The sequence below is a fragment of the Electrona antarctica genome, assembly GCF_951216825.1.
Source record: "Electrona antarctica genome assembly, chromosome: 8".
In the NCBI taxonomy this organism is placed as follows: Eukaryota; Metazoa; Chordata; class Actinopteri; order Myctophiformes; family Myctophidae; genus Electrona; species Electrona antarctica.
The window spans coordinates 6,398,020-6,417,413 of record NC_136789.1 but is presented as its reverse complement, the minus strand read 5'-3'; the positions used below and the strand labels follow the sequence as shown (position 1 = coordinate 6,417,413).

General features: G+C 43.2%; 1 protein-coding gene across 1 annotated transcript in view; it reads right to left on the bottom strand.

Moving 5' to 3' along the window:
- uvrag (UV radiation resistance associated gene) overlaps positions 1–19,394 on the bottom strand; it is a 113,161-nt gene that overhangs the window by 83,888 nt on the left and 9,879 nt on the right. The window contains exons 5-7 of the mRNA XM_079508619.1: positions 19,298–19,372; positions 19,084–19,169; positions 4,103–4,208 (exon numbers count right to left, since the gene is read on the bottom strand). Of these exons, the coding sequence (XP_079364745.1) occupies positions 4,103–4,208; positions 19,084–19,169; positions 19,298–19,372 (267 nt within the window). The remainder of the gene's footprint in view (positions 1–4,102; positions 4,209–19,083; positions 19,170–19,297; positions 19,373–19,394) is intronic.

Genomic DNA, 19,394 nt, shown 5'->3' with positions numbered 1-19,394 from the left:
AGTGCAGAGCGGGCCAACGAAGGTAATGAGTAACAGCACAGGGAAGATGTGTGGGCTTCGATGAGGGGAGGAAGATATGAGTGCCGCAGAAATATACAGCGAGGAGAGACCAGATGGAGGATGGACACATAGGACATCAAACACACGCTAGGAGAAAATTTAAGAGAGGGGGGGGGTGAAAAGAGCGAGGCACAGATGACAACAGTGAGAGAGGAAAGAGAGATAGAGGGATAGCAGGAGGAAAAAGAGATAAAGGGATAGCAGAAGGAAAAAGAGAGAGGGACAGCATGGGGAAAGACGGAGGAATAGCAAAAGAGTACTGGAAGAGGGACAGGGTTTGATGTGATAACAGAGTTTTAACCTCGTTACCGAGATCCTTCATTTTTTTCCACAAGGGAGAGGCCTGTGGTGTGCGGCGTCACGTGTGCACACGCACAATCATGCACATGCCCAGATAACGATCATTGCCTGGAACAGGAGTGGGAATAGAGATAGGGTTCTTCTTCTTGAAGTTTTATGGGGGGGGGGGGGGGGGGGGACAGACTGATAGAGCCTCCATCCCTCAGAGTGTCGCACCCTGATGCTCGCATGTCAAACCACCGCTGGCTCTGGCACGAACTGCCAAACCTCCTACACTTTCTCCAAGGGCGAGAGTTGACACGTAGGTCACGGCCTGTCTGTCTGTCTGTGTCTGTCTGTCTGTCTGTCTGTCTGTGTGTGAGTGTGTGTGAGTGTGTGTATGATCATCAACATCAAACAGCCGTTGGTCAGCTGAGTAAACAAGCAGCAGGCACAGAGGGGTCTGCAGCGTAACCCACCAGATTAATGGCAATGGTGTGTGGGTGAGAGGGTGAAACGGCCATGCCGCTGGACTGGGTGGGCTTCGCCCAGTCACCCCCTTTGATCCACGCTCACTGTAGAGCAGGCATATTCACACAGATAGGCAGGCCGAGTACAGAGCTCTCCTACTCACGCGAGCAGAGGGAAAGACCCCTGAAGAACCACACAATGATCTCCTCTCTCCCTTCCCTCTCTTAATGTGTCTTAAAGTCGCCAGGCTGGTATGAGGATATGCATTACATGATTTATTAACCGAGGTGAACTCCGAAAAAAGAAAAGGCTCTGAGGAATGCTTCACTGTGGGGGAAACATCAGCCACGGGTTCTTTTATTTTTTATTTTTTATGTGTGTTTGAATGGGACTCTTTGTGGGCAGTGTGTGGAGGTTGGAGTTTGTGTGTGATGTACAGAAAGGTTTTCGGTGCAGTGTCTTTGATAGGTACAGTTGGAAGCCATCGATATTGTCCTTTTCTTTTTGCTGAGGTTTGCGTGATCTGCGCAAAAGGACAGTTAACCCATTTTGGGCGGGAACCCCTTTTGGTGTTTTAAACATTGTTATAATTTAGCTATTGAAAAATAGCAGATCTACAAGCTCATAGCGCACCACCGAGTGGCGCGCTACGAGCTTGTAGGTCTGCTATTTTTTTTAAATCGTGAAAATATTTATTTCAGAAAACTGGAGGATTTAGAAGGATTTTTTTATATTTTGAGGTCAGGCCTAAATGGGTCAAATGATAAGGGACAATATCGGTGGCACCCAACTGTAGGGCCGACGGAGACGGACAAAGAAGTCAACTATCAGAAGCTGATGGAGAGTAACAGCTGTGGCTGAGAAGGAGTGACGGGATGCAATGAGCAATGATGAGCTCTTAACACCATCAAGACAGTCACATTTTGTGTCTCTGCAGAAAAAGCACCCTAAAGAATTCAGGACTCCATGTGGACCTGAATATGTATAGATACAAAAATTCTGAACTGAGCGGTGCAGGCTGTGTGTGTGTGTGTGTGTGTGTGTGTGTGTGTGTGTGTGTGTGTGTGTGTGAGTGAGTGAGTGAGTGAGTGAGTGAGTGAGTGAGTGAGTGAGTGAGTGAGTGAGAGTGTGTGTGAGTGTGTGTGTGTGTGTGTGTGTGTGTGTGTGGCTGCTCAACGGTGCCACTTTAGGTCACCCAGCGGTATTGTCGTACTCAAGTGACATACATACAAATAGCTGTTCATTGGAGCGGTTAGGCACCGCTCAAAAACACACTCTTAATGGCGTAACGCACACAGAAAAACATCATATAGGCCTTTATGTGCCCTTAAGCTAAAAAGCATGTAATCCAAAAGTGAATCTACCTGGAGGACGAAAATATGGCAGTGTCACTGCCTCAGGGCTTTTATAACACAGAGGATGTCGACGTGTTTGAAGTGAACGTTTACAATAAACACAACGTCAAACCTGGGATTAGTGCTTCGTTTTCACAGCTGTGTGGCTGCCAATTCCAAAAATGTTAAATATGCCTTCTTGCTGCTTCTTTTTTTTTTGGCTCTTTGTCAAAGGATACGACAGGAGGTGGAAACATAAATACTGGCTTTTGGTCAAGGCATTATTATTCAGAGGCTTGTGGTGGTGGTGGGGCACAGGGGCTCTCCCCATTTCTTCTCTGACAAGCAGCCAAAACAGAAAGCTATGACAACAGCCTGAAGGGTCTAATTACATCTTTCCGGGGATCTGTGCGATACAGGCTATAGAATCCTAGAAGTATTTAGTACAATACCACCTACAGTAGGTTGTTATTACAGGATAACCTAAACGGCCTGACTAGTAAAATAACGTAGAAAACATGAAACGTGTTTTTTTGTTTAGTAGGAAATCTGATGGAATAGCGATTGACTAGTCTCATCAGAATATTAGTTGCCCTAAACACTCAATTCTGTAGGGCTGTTACACTAAGATGCTGATCATTACCTCCACCAGGAGATCATGCATTCAGCCCTGTGTGTGTGTGTGTGTGTGTGTGTGTGTGTGTGTGTGTGTGTGTGTGTGTGTGTGTGTGTGTGCATGTCCTCCATTGAGCCTCTCAAATACTTTTCAATTCAATGACAACAATATATTTTTTGCAGAGTAATCCTGCCAGAATATGTACTAGAACTAGCCAATCGCAAACATGCAAATTTGTTGGTGCCATCTATTAGATTAACACCAAAATATAATTTATAATTATGACAACGTACCCCAACGTACCCATATCACCATGTCCATGTACTCATTTAGAGCGGTCTTACTACTGTATAAGTCAGACTTAGCCCTTTTTACAGAGTTTAGAGTGCTGGTGATCAGCAAAGCTGGCACCAAAACAAATAGCCTAATACAGCAACGTGTAGACATGACAGACATGTAGAGTTATAAATACTGCATTTGACAATACAATTGTTCTGTGGGTGATTTGATTGGGACATCCCTACTTAATTGAATGTTACATTATGTTATGGTGTGGTGTGTGTTGAGAGACCTCTCTCCCTCAATCTCATGGATTGACTATGCTGGCATCATAAACTATAACAAGCTATAACATCTCATCCTACATGCCATTGCTTTTCAGTTTGATGTAGAATTGACTGAACCTGGGTAGCCGTAATTTCAACGACATAATGGAGCTTACTTCCTCTGGTGAAAGTCTCGCAAAGCGAGTGACGTGCCGCAAAAACATTGTGAACATTTCAATTCACAACCTTGGATTGAGTGGCGATACAATTATTGTCATTGAAATAAGAAATTAACCATCAGACTTTGAGAATAATAAAGAAATTTGTCCAGAACCACATGCAGAATCTTTCTGACAATGGAACTGGGGAGGCTGTGTGCTGCTCATTTTGGGATGTTTTAGGCTATAACATTGTAATGTTATGTTCATCCTATGGTGAGATAACCGTCCAAAGATATAGCCTGCCCTATATAGACTAGTCTGGTTGGACCATGATAACATAATCAAAGTTCTGTATTATATCCACCCCACCTTTTGCACCATGCCTTTTCATACGTGCACAACCCCAAAACATTCAGTCATCTCATGTCCCAGACAAAGAGAAAGATGGAGGAAGGTAGACAGTGAATGTTTATATGAGAGAGTGAGAGAGGATGACAGTAGAAATGATGTACAACATGATGTCACACTACTCTTTCAAGGCTGTAGACGGACATTGAGGAGATACAGTATGCACTCCACTGGAATGTAATTTAAGCGTCTCTGAGATAAATGGATTTCCTTAAGCAAGAGCCTCACCCGTTCTGTGCAAGTTGATGTGGTCCTTAGTTTCTCCTCAATCTCCTTCCCGATCTTCTGCACCGTCACCTGGGTCTGCTTGATGGCTCTCTGGGCTGTGTGGAGCCTACAGGAGGGAAAGAAGGCACAGTAACCATCTAAAACCGCAAGAAAGATTCCTGATGTTCAAACTGGGTTCCTAAGTGTGTGGTAGATTGATTGCTAGATAAAAAGGAGCATCAATGTTTATGACTGCACCAGTCATTCATTTAATTCAGATTGCGTGTTTACAGTAAATGTTTGTAGGCAGATGGTCAGGCTTGTGTGAGTTACGACATTCCCCATGTGTAGGCCCTTTGTTGAGCCCGTTTGCTTCCCCTTTGCCGTTTTTCTGATTTACTGGGGTTAATCTGCATTGTTCGGCTTCGTCACCAAAATGCTAACCATTAATACAGAACAAAGGACAAAGTGCATTCTGTAAACATTCCGAGAGGAAAAAAGCCCTGGGTTCGATACAACTAATGTAAGCTATACTCCTAAAAACCCATGGGACAGATCAAGTTCTCAAATACCACAGACCACAAATAGCCTAACAGAATTTTAATCACTATTTTTCTCTAATACACCTCACCACAATATGAGATCAGATGTTACCCTATGGACCTGAACCTATCAATCCCAGAAAGCGCTAAGAAACATCAAGGGCCAACTAATAAAATCTGACCACAACTACAGAGAACCATTTCTAAACTGTCGGGTTGCTCTACTCCCGTCATTGTCCCCCTCCTTTGGAAAAGGGGAACCGTAACAACGGTACAGAAATGACAAGCCAGAGCATTATTGCAGTCATCAATCACTGTGCTGATTAACTTCCATGTATGTTTTGTGCAGTTCCAGAGCTCATGCAAAGAAAGAAGAAACTGCCCACAACACAACCTCAGGGATTCAGCCAAACTATCGACAAACTGTCCCACATGGTGGAATTGGACTACAGAAAAAAGGTGCAATAGGGAAATCAGCAATTAGCAATCAGTGAATCACATCACCCCATATCTAGCTTAAAGTTGGAGTGCCTGGCCCGGCCCAGCGGTCCAGGCACCTACGCTGGCAATCCAGCCTGACAGTGCGTCGCGGGTTCGAGTCCCAATCCCGACGACCGTCTCCCCCATCTCTCTCCCCGCTTCCTGTCTACCTACTGCAATATCTATCAATAAAGGCAAAACGCCCCAAAAAATATCTTTAAAAAAAATGCTGGTGTAACATAAAGACATTAGCTGCAAAAACAATTGTTCCCCTGGTTGTTGAGATGCATTCACATTGGCTTGACAGGATTATTTTTTGGAGCTACTTGATTCAATATTACGGTCATGGGAGGTAAATGGTTCTTATAGGTAACACCAGAGGGAGTGCAACAAACCATGTGCAACCCAGATTCGGCACAAACAAGGGACTAAATTATTTTCGCTCCTATGCCACCAAAATGTGGAACGCCCTACCAACAGTCATTAAGACATGCGAATCCCTTGACTCCTTCAAAACCGTGCTCAAAGGGCACCTACGGACGGCTGCAATTCGGCTGAAATTCTGAACCCCCCCCACCACCCACCCCCTTTTCCCCTCACTGTATATGTTTCTTTTCCCTTTTTACCTCCTTTATGATGAATTCCTCTTCTCTTTTTTTTGTTATATAGAAGTGTCTATTTGTACGTCTCTAAATGTTTTGATGATTTGAACAAGGTGGACCCTCTTGTAAACAAGTGTAATGCTGTATTGGGTCGTCCACTCACACTTAACAGTCTTTGTATCGAGTTGTGCTTGAAATGTACTGTAATTCTGCAAACTGTTAATAAATATTTCAATCAATCAATAGGTCAGGATTCCAGTATGTTCCTATTCACCTGTTCAGCAGAGAAGCTTACACCTTAAAACAAGAAAGCAAAAATGCACAGGCAAGACATCCTGACACATTCTAACCACATTGGGTGGTCTACTCTAGACTAGAGGAGTAATGTTCAGTCCTTAGGACAAATAAAAAACAGAACGTTACTTTAATTTATAGATGTAGTCCAGTGGTTCCCTGGCCAAAGGGGTAAAGAATGACTCTATACTATTGGGCTCCCATGGAGCCTGGTAACAGGTAATGGGGCTACTTCTCCTTAGAAGATACCCCGTCATTAAAATCCCACTTTGGCTGCAGGACAGCAGCAGTCCCTCAAAGTAAATGACGGATTACACAGTGAACTGATAAAACCTTGTCTTTTTACTATTTACCAATCCATTACCAAATATAAACTGTCATGGCAAGTGATATGTAGCCTAAAGAGAAATGCTTCTCTCCATGCAGTGCTAGTACAACAACAATATATTTCTCCCATACGTCTGTCAGCTATTGGCGGTGCTTTTATTCATGAACCCTTATACACAAAGTTATGTTTTCCCCAGAGTGTACTCTGATGATTTCTAGACCAATCTAGAGATTAACGTGACGGTGTGATGACAGACAATGCTCAGTTTGACTGAAAAAAGTTGACAAGCTACACTGCTACAGTACACACACAGTTCACTTTGAGTCGGCTGATAAGTCGTACATCCTTAAGTGAACTCTTCTGCTCTTTTACTGTCTTTGATTCTCTTCAGCAGAGGTAATTAGTGATATGTGAATGGATTATTGGTGTATACTGAACAAAGCCCTAAATTATCTGTCTATGCCTGTAGGCAATATAGGTTTACAAATGTCTCTAATGGGGGAGATTCTCTGGCGTAAAAAGCACCAGTGGGAGAGTTGAATACTATTTGAGAGTTCTCAAATAGCATTCAACATCACCTCTCCCCCGGGAATGGCTTTTAGATTTGGTTCGTAAATAGTAGGAGTAGGTGTTTTACTCTGCTGAGTCTACTATGATGAGAAAATGGCTTTTGCTTAGCTATACACTTGCTTTGAGCATTCCAAATTTTGCCTCCTGAGTGGTTTTAGTTTGCGAGGCTCAGTTAGAATAGTTTTCCAGCTCAGTGGGGGTCATCATTTTGCAAATCCAGGGGGATTCTTCTGGGATTTGGGGTTATGAAGATTCCATGGCCACTATAGCAATAGCACATTACTACGACAAAGCATTTGGCAAATCATTGCCGTTTTGATATAAAAAGCATTTTGTGGAGGAGCAGATCCAACAGGATCACCATTTCTCCTCTTATTTTTTTTTGTGACAGCGATAGCCGTCGGTGATAGTCGTCCTCTGGAACGTTGGGGCGAAGCTGTTTTGACAGCTTCATCTGTTTAGGTGATTGCGATGCTGGAATCTGATACTGCTTCTTCCCCTAGGTGAGAGCAGTTATCTTCTCAACCCCCTTTTCACGCATGTCTGCCCCCCTTATCGCTCCCTGTGTCTGGGCCCAGGGCCTGCCCATCAAGCCTCACCACAACCTATGGATCCAGAGAAGAGAAAGTACCTACTACCTGCCTTGCTGGGTAGCCATCCAGAGAACACATTCTAACTAGTCATGATGATGGGCCAAAATTGCTAGCTCGCTAGCTTGCTGATCGCTAGGTTATGTGTGACATGCAACACAATCGTATGATGAAGTTTAAATCAGGCTTTAAGGTGTGAAGAGTAACCAACAGCTAGGCTGCAGGGGCTTTACAGGAAGTTATGACTGACTGCTTCACAAGCAGCCAGCCCTTGATGTTAAGATTGATAAGCATCAGAAAAACAATAACATTTGCTCATTTGACCCCGGCACAAGGGTACGCAGTGGTGTTAAGAGAAAAACAAAAGTACTCCTGAAACTTTCTAAACAGAACTTTTGCTAAAACAAGAGTTGTAGAAACGTTTCTAAATAGGAGTTGTTGGTGTAATGCATTGCAGACGGTGGGGATTTTGAAAGATTTGTGAGAATATGAGATATGAGAGATTGACTCTCAGGAAAATACAAATGGTCTCGACTTTGCTGACCTTAAAATCCCTCCCAGGTCCCAGCCTTTTAAAAACACCTTCCAGCCAAGCTGGAGGTCAACAGCCTGGCAACCTCCCTCACACCCACCCTCTGTTCTCTATTCACTTTACTTCGCTGATGACCTTAAAATAAATATTTACCATGGTTTATGTGCCGTGCTGCGGTCCAGAATTCATAATCTTGCAATCAGTGCAGAGCAGCATCAGCAAAGACAGATGTGTCATCTGGCTTACGGAGATAAGTGAGAGGAAGGCCTCGTGTCTGATGAAGAGACCGTATCCGTTGGCCCTGAAGAGCTGGGCACATCAAATCAACTACAGTACATTTCATGGCCTCGTTAGTGGGGCTAGGGCTAAAGAACGGGCTAAAGAATGGGTTCTAATTCACATCATGATGTTCCACAGTCGCATGAATCAGGATTTAGTTTTTCTTTGCAAGTTCGCAGTCGCACACATTCTTCCATTTTCTCCATATCATTCATTTTTGTTTTGAGAGCGCTTTGACACGTTTTGTGGATCTTGTGTGCAGCCAAGAGAGACGAGAGGAAACAAGGTGTATATCCTTGTGGATCTCAAGGAAACAGGAAAACAGTCTTCGGCCATGTCATATCATGGTTTTCACTCTGTGAGATGCTGTTTTATCGTGGAACAAGAGATCGTGGCATTTGTTAAGGTTTATTGGGTCCCTTCCAAGTACGACTCACGCTGTCTAGAGTTATGTCAGTTCAAAAGGTAACGTTATGCACATCCATATATTCTGTCACTGGTGCAGGACAAAGTTTCAGTAATAGTACAGCAGATAAGCCATATTTTGGGAGAATCGACCACATGGTGATACAAGCGTGAAATTTGGTACAAATCATCTTTGAAGGTCACTCTTCAACTTACGAAACCGAGCCACTTGAAAATGTTGGCCGCCAAAATTAGACTGATTTAGCATTTCAGCATATCTTTGGCTATACCTTTGTGATGTTAATCACCAAATCACCAAATAGCACTCCCATAGCATGTTTCTGAAAATTAATAGTTGTTGGAGAGGCGAGAGGCACTTCCGCGTTGGCCACAGAAGCAAGGCGTGGTTATAAGCACAACCCACGTTGGATTTAGAATGTCGCAATCGAGCCACTCGTAAATCAAAGATGGCAGCCATTTGTTTCAAGATGGCCACCAAAATAAGAGAGAATATCTTTGCTCATAGGCTACTTTTGTAGGGTCAATCACCAAATAGCACTCCTAAAGTATGTTTTTTCAGAATTTACCATTTATAACATTTCAAAAACACACCATACAACTGTGCTCACAGGAAAACTCCCTGGCAAATAAGACAAATATGCCTTCATACATTATACTTAAAAATAAATAAAAACCTTAAATATTTTATTTATTTTAGAGTTTTTCATTCACTCAATAGGGACCGCTCGCTCCCGTCACAAGTTGATGATGCCCTATGGAGTATGAAATACATGTGCTAAATGTAATACTTCAATATAAGCATCAAAACAATATTTTAAATACTTTTCACATGCATGCAATTTATATTCCATGGGGCTGGACCACACATGGACCCCATCTGGTTCTGTTTTCTGCATCTTGCCATTGCCCATTGACATTCATATTAATTAATAATCTGTTTTAGAAGGGAGACCTGTGCTACAACAAGATGGCAACATTTATCTATAGACACGTTCAGAAAGGTCTCATGGTCGCAGCTAACGTATTTCCTGTAGGCGGAGCCGACATAGCTGCGGTTTTACTAACACTAACTTTACAAAGATGCCCAGAACATCGGGATGAACCTGTGTAGTTTATGGCTGCTCCAACAGTTGTGGCAACATTCAACTTTGGAGAGAAACGGAATGTCAAAAAATACACCGTGGTGGCTGAGACCAGAGCCATAGAGTAATGGTTGAGACGAAGCAGTGAAAGGTCCTGAAAGATACATAACATTATCCAATACCCAATCTTTCTGTTGTATGAACACAAGGCTGCTGTACTTTATAACTCATACCATAAATGCTTAGTATGAGCATTTATGAACAAATGAATGAAATTTATGAACACATTTCATTTAATTTGTTCATTTATGAAATTTCATTTTATTTGTTCATTTATGAACAAATGAAACATTTTTGTTGAAGCCTAAAAGACAGACAGAAATGTATTTTTATCTATATGTTCCAATGAATGTTCAATGCCAAAAACACAATTAAATTGTTAATCACAATTATATGTACCGGCAATTAATTAAGTAAAATGTCATGATGGCGACAGCCCTAGCAACCATGTAGAGTTGTAGACCTGTCACCCAAGCCCCAGAAGCACAGTATAACAGTGAAGTTGCCTTCACCTGGTGGTCAAATCTGGGATTGCAGTACTTTTGCATTTTGCATTTTTCAGTTTATTTTTGAGTGGTGCAAACCACTCCAACAACTGGCTTTGTTAGTACCCGTGTGTGTGTGTTTGTGTACCTGTCCCTCAAAAGAATGAGCATGGTTACTATGGTCACTGACATTACCTCAGACCACAGCTGATCAGGCTATATAAGACATTGCACCACTCAGTTCACACGGGTGTGATTTTTATTTATAGTGCAACATCACCCCAAGGGGTCTCTGTGCACTTCACAACAATACACAGCAAAAAACTGCAAAAAACACAATAGCAAGGAAACACAGTAAAGCATAATAAAATGTGCCAACACGAGTGCGTCTACCGTTTGAAATCCTAATGTACCTGCTCTGTGCTCAAGTCTTCCACATTTGGGCACCAAATGTGCTCAAATCAAAAAAACTGCGGAAGTAGAGCGTTCTTACGGATGCTTCATGCGCTGGTGAGCAACTTTCATTGAAATGAATTAGGTGGGGCGGGGCAGTCCGCCCGCCCACCCAAGTCAGTAGAAACTAGCTGAAGGACAAAGTATTGTATTGACTCCAGCAACCACTACTCAAAAATGCATGGCAAACAATGCAGCCAATCAGCGTGCTCAAAACAAATTCTGGTAGCCAACAACCTTAGGACAAAATGTGCCTCTACTAGGGACAAACCTCCAACGTAACACAAACAAAACTAAAAAGAGACACCATGGTAGAAAATCACAACAAACACCACCTTTAAAGTCAACCTGTGCCTCATTGGTGAAGAATGTCAACACATTCACCTCCTTGCCATTCATCTCACCTTACTATTGTCTCCCTCTGTACAGGGGATGGGAGATAAGATTAGCAAGCTAAAATCTTTTTGGCAGGCCAGCATGCACACTTACATACTCCTCCAGGCTGCTTTCTCTAAGGTTCCACTCAGATGCTGTAAGCTATGTTTACATGACAACTATGGCAGAGGAGTAGGGAAGCCAGAGAGATCTTGAGAAGATTTTTTTTGTCTCAAGGGTCACAGAGGGGCCAAGCACTCTGCAGATGATTATGGAGGTTGGCTCCCGAGTCACGAGAGAAAGCCCCCTGCCCTTGCCTCACACTAAACCCCAAACAGTTCCCCATGGTTACTTAAGCTGCCTGGTGTAATGAGCCAAACAATAAACAATAAAAGGGCTTTGCTGCAAACCAGGGGTTTCATAAACAAGCTCACATAAATTTATATTAGAAAGTTACAGCTTACCGTCTGTTTAAAAGAAATGAAATCGATAGAGAGGCAAAAGCTTAGAAGTGGGTTAATACAACCTATGATGTGGGAAGAATGAAGCGCAGCACATAAAATATATTGTCAGTTCCCAAGCTTAATTTTCTAACAACAAAACGATATGTTTCGCCTCATATAGTAGGCTTCATCAGGTCCTGAGGAAAGGTGAGGGGAAAATAAAGCTTGGGCGTTTGCAATACTTTGTCTTTTGGTCGACTCCCTCTATACCAGCTCCAATTAAATGATTGACCTTAAGAATGAAGCGTAGATCGACCTGCTGATATAACAAGAGACAGCAGTGCTAGGTAAGATGGAATAACGTTGGAGGTAGAAGAGAGACAGTGTGGGAGAAAGAGTGAGAGAAAGTGACTGATACTAAACTGTCTCTCTGTACCCGTATGTGTCTAAGGAAGGAAACAGCTTGGGACAAAAGCAGGAGCATATGGCTCATGAGAATCTGCCTCAGTTAAACTGAAGCAAACTGAAGTTTTCTGAAGCACCGTCTCTAATTTGAATGTAATGGAAAGCAAATAAGCATATCTATCAACGCTCAAAAGTATGTCCTGTTGGTGCAGACGTCAACCTGTGGGGTGGGGGAAACCCCCTTTTTTAACAAAACATAATGTAAAAACTTGATAGTTCGGTGTTCAATGAGGTGGTGGCAGCAGGAGTTTTATGCTACATGACATGAGCGCTTACACACACAAAATCAATCAGACTAGAGAGACCCACAGAAAGGCACAAAACTGTGTGATATAGGACGAGAATGATGTACATATTTATAAACTAAAAACAAATTGAATGTTGAATGTTACCCTATGAAGCTGTAATAGTTTAACTAAAAGTGGCTGTTTGTGTTTGTGTGTTTGTTACGGTCCTTCAAACGTGAGATTGTTGGCCACTGCGATAAAAGAATGGTGATTTTAGACCACTTAGGCCATGATAAAAGGGTGTTTCTTCCAACGGTGCCTGACCAGAGTCTGTCTGTTGCTCCCTTGCTGGCCTAGGCGCGAAAACGTTGAGTGACCTCCCTGTTAAAATAGTCATAATTGACATTTATGTATGTAGAAACGTAATTTTAACATCAGAAAAACAATAACATTTGCTCATTTGACCCCGGCACAAAGGTACGCACTACGCAGGGGTGTTAGAGAAAAACAAAGTACTCCTGAAACTTTCAAAACAGAACTTCTGCTAAAACAAGAAACGTTTCTAAAGGGAGAGTTGTTGCACACGGTGGAGATTTTGAAAGATTTGTGAGAATATGAGATAGAGAGAAATTGACTCAGGAAAATGCAAATGGCCTTGACTTTCCAGCAGAAGCCGAGTGACCGTCCTGTTTATGATAAATGACCCATTATGACTGCAGGGAGCGCTGTTGAGGCCCTTTCTTTGAGCTTTCTCATCATTAAACGCCAATGCGATTTGCTTAGAAATCTCTTTGAAATCTCATAAACGTATATTTCTTAGAGATCTAAGAAATGTATAGTTTTATATACAGATAAGCAATACAAAATAAGAATGCATGGCAGGAAGTACTTTCGGTTTTTAATGTGGTGAAAATGTGGCAGACACATTTAAAGAAATGCCTAGACCAAAATAAAACATTTTTTGTAAAAGGGACATCAAAGAAAGACCAAAAACTAAGAAAGTGAAATTTCATATGTCCTTTCAAATTAAGTGTTTATTACATGAGACATGTTCAAAGTTTAAGTGCAGTATGTAAATGTCCACCCATATACAGCACCAATCATAAACTTGGTGCTGTACAGCCTCAGGTTCCCCTCTCAGAATGCTCTTTATTGGATTGCTTTGATACCACAATCCTCTCCAAAGGTGTGAAATTAAAACAAGAACATCTACACTTCATATTTAGAGTTTAGTAGCTGCTTTCCATAGTCTGGCTGCTGGTGTTTGAGGCCCCGAGATCAGCTCCCGACAGCTGTTTAAACTGACCCACTTTAATGCACCACCACAACAATATCCAATGGCTGAAAACCACTGCCTAGCTGAACACCATACCAACATGCGAGGAGGTCCTCGGGTCAACCACAGCCTAGCTGAACACCATACCAACATGCCAGGAGGTCCTCGGGTCAACCACAGCCTAGCTGAACACCATACCAACATGCGAGGAGGTCCTCGGGTCAACCACAGCCTAGCTGAACACCATACCAACATGCCAGGAGGTCCTCAGGTCAACCACAGCCTAGCTGAACACCATACCAACATGCGAGGAGGTCCTCGGGTCAACCACAGCCTAGCTGAACACCATACCAACATGCGAGGAGGTCCTCGGGTCAACCACAGCCTAGCTGAACACCATACCAACATGCCAGGAGGTCCTCGGGTCAACCACAGCCTAGCTGAACACCATACCAACATGTGAGGAGGTCCTCGGGTCAACCACAGCCTAGCTGAACACCATACCAACATGTGAGGAGGTCCTCGGGTCAACCACAGCCTAGCTGAACACCATACCAACATGTGAGGAGGTCCTCGGGTCAACCACAGCCTAGCTGAACACCATACCAACATGTGAGGAGGTCCTCGGGTCAACCACAGCCTAGCTGAACACCATACCAACATGTGAGGAGGTCCTCGGGTCAACCACAGCCTAGCTGAACACCATACCAACATGTGAGGAGGTCCTCGGGTCAACCACAGCCTAGCTGAACACCATACCAACATGTGAGGAGGTCCTCGGGTCAACCACAGCCTAGCTGAACACCATACCAACATGTGAGGAGGTCCTCGGGTCAACCACAGCCTAGCTGAACACCATACCAACATGGAGGAGGTCCTCGGGTCAACCACAGCCTAGCTGAACACCATACCAACATGGAGGAGGTCCTCGGGTCAACCACAGCCTAGCTGAACACCATACCAACATGTGAGGAGGTCCTCGGGTCAACCACAGCCTAGCTGAACACCATACCAACATGCGAGGAGGTCCTCGGGTCAACCACAGCCTAGCTGAACACCATACCAACATGGAGGAGGTCCTCGGGTCAGATGCTGCACACAAGCCTGCTGCTGGATATACAGTAAATGTTAACATGTTCATTCTGGAATCCTTGTGCAGAAAAAGGCTCATCAACACCGGAATAACTCAGGCATCAAGAAATATGTATTTTGAGCTTAGATGACTGTCACAATGCTATGGAGTACTAATATTAATTTGTGTGAGAGCCTATTATTCTGATATGCTTCAGTCAAACCAAATATCCCCTTTGTTGACATTCGATATGTTATTCAACGTCTCAAGTACGCACACTTAAAGAGCACTTGAACCCGAAATTTAAAAATGCATTAGGCCAACAACAGAAAGGCCAAAATGGGCCTGGGCCCAGTTCAACTGGATGCAGTGCAATAGTCTGTGACTAGTCGTCCAACAAAGCTCCTGTTTTTTGGCCCCCTCGCCCCCCCCCCTGTCGTTATCCATGTCTGCAGATAGCAACCCAAGCCTACAACTAATCCCATCAGATCTTCCTTCCCTCCCCTTCTCCACATACCAAATCAAGTCTCGGTCAGGTGAGTGGACGGTACGAGTATGAAGAACATCTGCGCCTGGATCAGCACAGTAAGGGCATGTTCACACTTCTAGACCACCTTTTTACATTTAAATGCAACCTATGACAAATGACCAAAGGGCATAGTGCAAAAGGCAGCTGCCTTTAAAAGGCACTGGTAAGCAAGCTTTTTTGATCCGAGTGGAGTGCTTTCAAAAGTTGAGAATAGTTTTACCTTTTGGAGAAATGTCATGTGGGCCATTTTTTGTATCAGCTGACGAAATGTGACATGGGCTGTTTTTGTATTAGCTGTCAAATCACAATACATTGCATCTCAAGATTCGTGGCTCAACCCTCCACAACATTGCTTAGCCTGAAGTAAGCTTTAAAATGAGCTTCGTCCAGACAGAGCTCCTTTACAATGAGCTTTGTTCAGACGGAGCTCCTGGACAAGGTTGTGATATGCCCCGTGCCACTGTCATGGGTGGAGGATGTCACGACTTCAAGTTTCAGCAGAAAAAGCGAGCGCTCTAGGCAGCACTTTTTCCTTCATAACAGGCAGACAGCGTTTCTGACACCCTTACTCGACATAAAACAACTTGCCAAAGGAGTGCATTATTATTCCAGGATAAGGTCTGCCTGGCTCCAAGACCCCCACCCTGTTGCACCACCCTAGAGGCATAGCTGGGGTGATGCACGTAGGATGTGGTTCAAACCTCTCTCCCAGACTGGGGGAAAAAAGCCTCTGAGAGACTAGATGGATTTAGCTGATTAATGATCTGTACACTCTTCTATCTGAGCCTTTGTTGTGTTCCCCCCGTCCTACAGTACATTGTCATGCTATTCACACATCCAGCTCAGGGTCTTGTGTCAACCAGAGCCAAGTAGAGAAGCAGACAGTCAAATTGCAGCCAAATTGACATCATTAATCAAGATCTCCGAGTGTGTTGTTCTCACAGAATGCATTCCCATCCTTTCCTGTCATAGCACTGAGGAAGTGCTTTGTAGTGTGCAGAACTGTAGTGCAGAGACAGACTTTGATTTTGGAGAGGCCATCTGAGATTCTGGACATTATCCTCTGGGGCCAGTCATTCCCCATGCGATAACAGGCCTCCTGCCAATCCTCTAGCAGGAGTAAAAATTAGGATTTGGAGCAGAATGAAGGACGAACACGGTTACAATAACAGAACGGACAAAGCATGGGCAAAGTGCATGCGGCTAGCACGTATGAATTTATCAGTACATGTGTACAGGTGAAATGAGGAGCCCTCGTACAAGGTTTCTTCGACTATGCGTGCACCTCTTGGTAACACAGCACCTCAAAGGCCCTTAAAACAAGGCTCCAGACTTCCCAAAACAAACTTGTCAGGCTCCTACTTAGCCGTTAGCCTCACCCCCCGAACCCACCTCACCCCTGCCCACTTTGACAGGCTGGAATGGCTTAGGGTCGAGTACAGAATCTTGCAATGGGTCTGGTCCACAAGATTCGATACACCACCAAGATACCCATGTCAAAAGTCCACACCCACAACACCAGAGGGAGTGCAACAAACCATGTGCAACCCAGATTCGGCACAAACAAGGGACTAAATTATTTTCGCTCCTATGCCACCAAAATGTGGAACGCCCTACCAACAGTCATTAAGACATGCAAATCCCTTGACTCCTTCAAATCCGCTCTCAAAGTGCACCTACGGACGGCTGCAATTCGAAACTGGCCCCCGTAAAATCTGAATCCCCCCCCCCCCTTTTCCCCTCACTGTATATGTTTCTTTTCCCTTTTTACCTACTTTATGATGAAATCCCGTTCTGCTCTTTGGCTTTATAGAAGTGTATATTTGTACGTCTCTAAATGTTTTGATGAATTGAACAAGGTGGACCCTCTTGTAAACAAGTGTAATGCTTTATTGGGTCGTCCACTCAGTTAACAGTCTTTGTATTGAGTTGTGCTTGAATTGTACTGTAATTCTGCAAACTGTTAATACATATTTCAATCAAGTACAGTAGCTTGACGAGCACTCCACTGGAGTGTTTCAGGAAGTGAAAATACTTGGAGAGCACCTCAGCTCTGCAGGCCACAGGCCAGGGTGAACACAATATACACTACAGTATATACTGGCATACTGTCGGATGGTGGGATAATGCCTTTTGGAAAGGACAGTATCTGATTAATCATTCCAGAGTATAGGATCGTAAAACCATCAAGACGAGAGCCCACTGGGCCAAGGAACAACTCAGAAGAGACAGACGCATAGAAAAATAGAGTGCGAGAAAGAGAGGAACACAAAAAAGAGACAGAGAGACTCAAGAACTGCAGGCAAAAGAGCTTGAGGGAAGTCAGAATCAATGGAGCTGCCTAAAATTCCACAGAGTCCCCTTGGGGTATGGATACAACAAGAGGACGGGGGAGGAGGCGGTTGGAATGGAAGAAACAAGGGCAGAGGTCATAAAAACTATACGATTCAACCTGGATTAGCTCCAGGGAGGCAACACTGTCCTCTTCCATGAACTCATTGATGAGGGAGGGTCATCTTCCCTTTCTTGACACTGTGGCCCACGTCTCAACTCTGTCCAAGAACCGTGATGCATCATGCATAGTGGTATTTCTTTACCCCCCCTCCCGATTTCACTCTTATGGAAAAAAAGAGTTTGTGGGTCTTTCATAATGCTTCTAATGACAGGATCCTTATCCTATGATAGGAGTTTGTCCAAATTTTCCAGTTCTAGGTTTATTTAGAGGTAATTTGGTGTAATTAACTTGTAATTGACGAGTCTATGTTTAGCGCTGTGTTTCCCTCTGGGAAAGCCCTGGTAATACACTACTAGGTAGTGCTTACAATGTGCCACATTCAAATATAGAACAGTAGACCTACAGCAAGTTTGTCAACATGCAGGCAGCAACTACAGTAAATAACACCTAGGGATTGTCAGGTCTGGATGCTATATTCATCTCTCAGCCAACAGTACATTCTATCATAGTGTGTCTCCTCCTTGTGGTGTAAATGTGCATCTGTATGAAAGGTTTTTCCCAGATAAATATGGTCCAGCCATTTCACTGTAATGGAATTTATCATCTGAGCTCTGAGGCTGAACAATTATAATGGCTAGCTTTATTAGACCAACTTGATTAAAGCTTTCCATGTGTATATCCTTTCATGTCCAAGAAATAAAATACAGAAGGTATTCTTGGCAGTTCTCGAATCTCAATGATAAGTGTCCTGTGACTGCATACTAGTCACAGTTCCAGTCATTGGTTTTACAATGGCACCATCTGGTGGACAAGATCAGCAAAACTCAAACAAAACACTTCCACTAAAAACATAAGCAGATACAACAGCATATAATCATGTCACATCACGAAAAAGAGCCACCATCAGGCACCTATTTGAAATCAATGATTTGTTCAATAACCCTAAAATCCTGGAGAATTACATCCCATATACAAGTGTAGATAACAGGTTTTCTACAACTTTTAACCAATGGATTTCCATGACTTCAAGGACTTTCCAACAATGTTGTACACAATACATTGAAAGGTTATGGATATGCGTTACTGAAACTTACTTGAATGTGAATGAATATCTCCAATTACAAGAATGATTGACAGACAGAATAGTTCATATATGATTTTGTTAGTATTATTATTCAAATATACATTTATTTTTTAAATGGACCAAAAATGTACATAATAAAATAGGTCCATTTATAAAACTGAGTTCCATGACTGCTTTATAATTTTCCGAAAAATAAATCCAGGCCTGGAAAAGGCAGTTTTGTAATTCTAGGACTTTTCCACTGCCATAAGTAAGAGAAAGAACACACATGATCCACCAGTAGGAACCAGAGAAAAGTAGAAAGGCAGAATATTGGGAATATGGTTCGCAGCTAAGCAAGATGGCAGTCTTACCTCAGTAAAGAGAATACACTGTAGGAGTTCCTCACTGAACTCTGGTCAACCTGAAGCAAGCTGTTCTTCTTTCCCTCAGACTGATCCTGCAAAATGCACAGGTCAGTACAACAGTGGAAAACCAAAAAACAGCTTCGACATAAAAGGTAACTTAGTTAGCACTTGGTCCTCCATTGTACAGAATAGCTTCTGGAAAACGACAGAAAGACTGTACCTTATTATCAAAGTCAGCTGCATAGTAGCCATCGTTCAGCCCAAAGATGATCTCATTTGGACTCCTGGAGCGGATCTGTGGAGAGACAAAGAATTGG